Source organism: Miscanthus floridulus, chromosome 5 (assembly GCF_019320115.1).
Source record: "Miscanthus floridulus cultivar M001 chromosome 5, ASM1932011v1, whole genome shotgun sequence".
Lineage (NCBI taxonomy): Eukaryota > Viridiplantae > Streptophyta > Magnoliopsida > Poales > Poaceae > Miscanthus > Miscanthus floridulus.
Window position 1 is genome coordinate 146,650,339 of NC_089584.1, and position 5,947 is coordinate 146,656,285.

The 5,947-nt window shown below is 48.8% G+C and overlaps 2 protein-coding genes across 2 annotated transcripts; both read left to right on the forward strand.

Annotated features, from left to right (window-relative positions):
- Positions 1-2,190: 2,190 nt before the first annotated feature.
- Positions 2,191-3,445, forward strand: LOC136454027 (germin-like protein 1-3). Its single transcript, XM_066454578.1, has 2 exons — positions 2,191-2,456; positions 2,572-3,445. Exons 1-2 carry the CDS (start codon positions 2,312-2,314, stop codon positions 3,111-3,113), a joined length of 687 nt encoding a protein of 228 aa, XP_066310675.1. The 5' UTR covers positions 2,191-2,311; the 3' UTR covers positions 3,114-3,445.
- Positions 3,446-5,626: 2,181 nt separating this feature from the next.
- On the forward strand, positions 5,627-5,947 carry LOC136455572 (uncharacterized mitochondrial protein AtMg00810-like). Its single transcript, XM_066455540.1, has one exon. It carries the CDS (start codon positions 5,627-5,629, stop codon positions 5,945-5,947), a length of 321 nt encoding a protein of 106 aa, XP_066311637.1.

The following is a 5,947-nucleotide window of genomic DNA, read 5'->3' on the forward strand; positions in this document are numbered from 1 at the left end:
TTGTTTCATGATTTTGACTTTCATGACCATATGCCCTGCCTCCACTAGCCTTCTATGTTCGAGGTCGATGTTGTCTCGACCAGGTTTGACTCAAGCATCCCTGCACCATGCATGCTAACTCATAGCGTCACTGACGCCCCATTGGTAGTCACACAAGGTATCCATCAATCCAGGCACCGCCCATGGCCGTTAACACCAAAGTCGTCGCCTCATCCTGCAGGCTGCCCCTAGGCCGGGTGAGACACTCGTTGGGTATATTGATGTCCACTCGTTCAGAGTAATATTAATTGTGTGTCGCGGTAGTCATTTGCCACAACTTGTGTTGTCCGTGACCCCTGTGATAGCTGATACTACCTTTGGTCAGGTGTGACTGTGTGAGGCATTTGTTACCTCATTCGGTTACACTGAGAAGCTACAAGTAGTAGCGAACTGAACACTCAAATAGAGCCTAGGCTAGGTGAACCTTAAGCGGCCAATAAGCTAGGTCACGTCTTTTGAAACTTTGAACAAAGGATGCTACAACAAATGCCTCGTTATGGAGGCCAGGCGCATATGGCTAGGTTCGCCGGACTCTGGGTGGGAAATGTCTTGCCGCTTGTGTATGTGTCCGGTAGGTCTATCTTCACCGTCAGTACAACCTGTAGCACGAATCTTGATGCTGCTACATTCCTATGCTGCTGGCACTCTGTTGTGTTGGGTTTAGGGTTTAGGGTTTAGGATTTAGGGTCTTATTAAATCTAATGGTTTGTTAGTAAGTTGATTCACACGTGATCACGAATCTTGATGCAGTTGGGACACTTCAACGGCCATGATATGCCATGCGGCCACACATACAGACGATAAATCCACTCTCGACCCTGGGTCCGCCATTGACTTCAAAGCACCCTTTGTTTCTAACCGATCCTACATGATCTCTCGAGACCAACAACATGGAGCGTTCCACACGGTTCGTATAAAGCCCTCCAGCGATCACTCTCCTCAATCGACACATCTGCAGCTTCTTCTCACACCTAGCTAAGAAGACCATTTTCACGTGGTTGCTCTGCACGAACCGTATACCTACTATAAGCCTGTAGCTTACTTCTTCCATCCCTTTTTAACCGTGGTTAAAAAAAAACTTACCAAGAAGTCAAACGCACTCAACTTTGACTCAATATATATATAAAAAAAATATTAATATTTATAATAAATATATAATTAGTATCATTAGATCGTTCGTTGAATCTATTTTTTATAATAAATTTATTTAAAGATATATATATTTATAATATCTTCTACGCTCCCGTAACCTCCACTCCCGTAGCCACGATCTTCCGCAGCTTCAGTGATGAATGGAAATATCAATTAGCATTCCGTACCAGGGGCGGATCCAGGGCCCGGGCTGCCCGGGCTGTAGCCCGGGGCGAGTCCATGTAGCCCTTGTAACATATGTGGTGTTTAGCCTAAAAAAACTATGATCTTAATTAGATAAAAGGAGGCCTAGGAAGTAAGATCAGACTGTTTTGAACGTGAATCAGCAGCTCAGCTCGGGGCACAGCCCCGTTCTGGATCCGCCGTGTTCCCTACTCTTGCATTTACTTCACGCGGCCGGAATATATAGCTAGATCCGTCACGATATGTGACGTCGTACGTACGAGCTGGTGAGAGATGAGATGGGTCGTCACGTACGTTGGATCATATATTGTCATGTCTTATGTGTATATATTCTCGATGTTCCATGCATGGTCGAGGTCCAAGTATTGAACGGCTTGATTGGATATCATATTTATATCTATCGTCACACACACGCACGTATACGTACAACAAGAAAGAACTACATATACTGAAAGCCTACCTTATATATACTGTACATGCATCTTTCCAATTAACCTGTTCACATGCATGCATGCATGTGTACGTCGTCCCGTCCAATCCATGCAGTACGTGCGATGGACCGGCCGGTCATGTGTTTATTAAGCAATATTTAAGCAACTAGTACTGGTACCAGCTTAGGCAGCGTTCGGTAGGACTGAATTTTATACTATTCATACGAGAAAGCAATATTTATACTGAAATATTGTGAAAGATAAATACTGCTCCGACTGAAAAAAGAAACCAACCAACCAGCCGAAACCAATCAGCCCCGAACCCTGCCTTAGTCTGAGAACCACCACTATAAATACCAGCTGCCCTCCCTTCGTCCTCAGACCAACCCAGCCATTTCCCTTCTTGCACTTGCGCATAGCTAACTGCCAACTAACAGCTGGATCACAAGAAGCGATCGAACCAGCAATTTGTTAGCAAAGCACATACTTTTTGACGTGGAGCAACCATGGCCAACAAGCTCTCCACTTCCCTCCTCGCTGCCTGCATCGCCGCCACCGTCCTCCTGGCGCTCGCCGCACCTGCAGTGCTCGCCGGCGACCCCGACATGCTCCAGGACATCTGCGTCGCCGACTACAAATCCCTCCAGGGCCGTAAGTCATCGATCTCCAGTTCTACACACTAGCTATAGCTAGCAACATTGTTTTTCGGTGATCTCTCCAAGTCCACTGTCCACACTATATATATAATAATAACTATGCCTTGCAGCACTGCGGCTGAACGGATTCCCGTGCAAGAGGCCGGAGAACGTGACGGCGAACGACTTCTTCTCCGACGTGCTGGCGACCCCGGGCAACACGGGCAACGTGGTGGGGTCCGCTGTGACGTCGGCGAACGTTGAGAAGCTCCCGGGGCTCAACACGCTGGGCGTGTCGGTGTCGCGCATCGACTACGCGCCGTGGGGCGTGAACCCGCCGCACGTCCACCCGCGCGCCACCGAGGTCATCTTCATCCTCCAGGGCTCCCTCGACGTCGGCTTCGTCACCACCGCCAACCGCCTCTACGCGCGCACCGTCTGCGCCGGCGAGGTCTTCGTCTTCCCCCGGGGGCTCGTCCACTACCAGAGGAACAATGGCGACGGCCCCGCCGCGGTGCTCTCCGCCTTCGACAGCCAGCTGCCCGGCACGCAGCCCGTCGCCGAGGCCCTCTTCGGCGCGTCGCCGCCCGTGCCCACCGACGTGCTCGCCAGGAGCTTCCAGATCGACGGAGGACTCGTGGAGGCCATCAAGTCCAAGTTCCCGCCCAAGTAATAGGCCTGTCATGCTCATGCATGCAAGCACCATGCACGTATTATACGCTGGTAATAACGAGTGCGTACTACTTACTCCGATCGCGAGTGTGTGATTTAATTGAAGCATTGTCATCACTTTGTATTCTAGCTGTAAAGCAAGTGTGTATGGGTCGATCATTTCGTTGGGTTCTTTAGTTCTTGGTGAGGTCATGATAGCCATGCATGGCTTCACCGACAGTTCACTGTTGTTGCGTTTCAATTTCTGCATGAGCCACTTGTATGTGTAGGGTGGTGTGTTTCTGTCAATGTGCAAATCCAGAGGAATGAGTGTCCTGATTATTGTTGCCTGGATATTGTCTTGCAACATATTCATCGGATAATAAATTATGTCGTCGTTCATCATCATGCATACATATCATCATTTAGAAATTGGAGTCGTCAAAACTGTGAGCAGGCGACCTGATAGTCCCTGTTCCTCCTACCGTACCTCCATCAAAGAAAGGAGCGCCATGGAGTTTTGATTAGTGGGGGCAGGCAATACGATGACACTTAAGTTTGAGTTCTCTTGACATGATAAGGATTGCCCAAACTTAAGTTTGAGAAGGATCTGGTATGCCATCCCTATCGCCATGGGAAGATGGTGGTTGCTTCCCATCCTCTAGTGACTCAGGTCATGACCACGAGACCCAGTGAGCTACTCCATATGGATACTGTTGGTCTGGCTCAGATTCAGTTAGAGGGAGGGAAGTGGTACATTCTTGTGATCGTGGATGATTTTTCTCGCTATTCTTGGGTGTTTTTCATGGAGGGCAAGGACGAAGCGTTTTCTCATGCTCGTGACTTGATCTTGAGGTTGCAAACTGAGTTACCAAAGAATGCCATATGAGCTGTCCGCAGTGACAATGGCACTGAGTTCAAAAACTCACAGTTTGACACCTTCTGTGCTTCTTTGGGTCTTGAACATCAGTTTTCTTTGCCCTATGTCCCTCAGCAGAATGGTGTTGTTGAGTGCAAAAATTGGACTTTGGTTGAAATGGCCAGGACGATGCTCGATGAGCATAGGACTCCTAGGCGTTACTGGGCCGAAGCCATCAACACCGCCTACCATGTTTCAAACCACATTTTTCTTCGTGCTTTCTTGAAGAAGACATCCTACGAGTTGCGGTTTGGGCGTCCACCCAAGGTGAGTCATTTTTGAGTCTTTGGTTGCAGGTGCTTCATTCTTAAGCAAGGTAATCTTGACAAGTTTGAATCTAGATCTTTGGACAGTATATTTCTCGGTTACGCTTCTCATTCACATGCATACCGTGTGCTTAATCTTGAGACTAATCGTGTTGTGGAGACTTGTGAAGTCACCTTCGATGAAACCATGCCCTCTTCTGTTTCTGTCTTTAAACGTATAGGTGATGAAGAGATGGGTGACAGCATTTTCGTTGAGGACGACGATGACGCCGATTGGGATGATCCCAAGCCATCTCAACCGGCTGCCCCGATCGAGCCAGCTTTGACCACTTTGGCTCACGGCCCTAACCCCTACACCTCTACTTCATGGGGTCCGTGCGAGCCGCTTCCTCAATCGACTGAGGAGGCCCCAGCTATGGATGAGGGGGAGGTGACTTCGTCTTTGGGTGCACCTCGACACATCCAGTGATGCCATCCTCCTCAGACCATGATCGGCGACATCAACGAAAGGGTAACGCGTTCCAAGTCTTATCATATTTCCCATTTCGCACATTCGGCTTTTGTCGCTAACTTTGAGCCCGAAAGTACTAGACACGCACTCTCTGATCCCGATTGGGTCAATGCTATGCACGAGGAGTTAGAGAACTTTGATCAAAATCAAGTTTGGGTCTTAGTTCCACCACCACCCGAGTGTCATCTCATAGGAACCAAGTGGGTGTACAAGACAAGCAAAGTGAGGATGGAGTTGTGGTGAGGAACAAGGCTAGGCTGGTAGCGTAGGGGTTTATCCAAAAAGAGGGAGTAGACTTTGAGGAGACATTTGCTCCTGTGGCCCGCATTGAGGCCATTAGGATCCTCCTCACCTTTGCAGCATCCAAACGCTTTAAACTCTACCAAATGGATGTGAAGAGTGCTTTCCTAAATGGCTACATAGAAGAAGAGGTGTATGTGAAGCAGCCTCCAGGCTTTGAAAACCCCAAATACCCAAACCATGTTTACAAGCTACACAAAGCCCTTTATGGCCTAAAGCAAGCCCCCAGAGCGTGGTACGAGAGGTTAAAGTCGTTCCTATTAGCTAAGGGGTTTGAGATGGGTTCTGTAGACAAGACGCTTTTTCTCCTTAGGCATGGCACTGACATGCTCTTGGTACAGATTTACGTGGATGGCATTATTTTTGGCGGCTCCTCTCACGGTCTTGTTGCAAAGTTTTCTAAAATGATGAGCAGGGAGTTCGAAATGAGCATGATGGGCGAGCTCACATTCTTCCTCGGACTTCAGATCAAGTAGGCGCAAGAAGAAACCTTCATCCATCAAGGCAAGTACACGAAAGACTTGTTGAGGAAGTTCGACATGGGTGAGGCGAAGCCCCTCTCAACACCCATGTCAATGACTATGGCCTTGGATGAAGACAAGGAAGGCGAGGCGGTGGACCAGAAGGAGTACAGGAGCATGATTGGCTCCCTCCTCTACTTGACAGCAACACGACCCGACATCCAGTTTGACGTGTGCTTGTGCGCCCGTTTACAGGCTTCTTCGCGCACTTCACATCGGCAGGCCGTCAAGCGGATTTTTAGGTATCTCCGGTTCACTCCTGAATTTGGCCTTTGGTTTTCCACTTCTTCTTCGCTTTCTCTCTGTGGTTACTCGGACGCCGACTATGCTGGTTGTTGA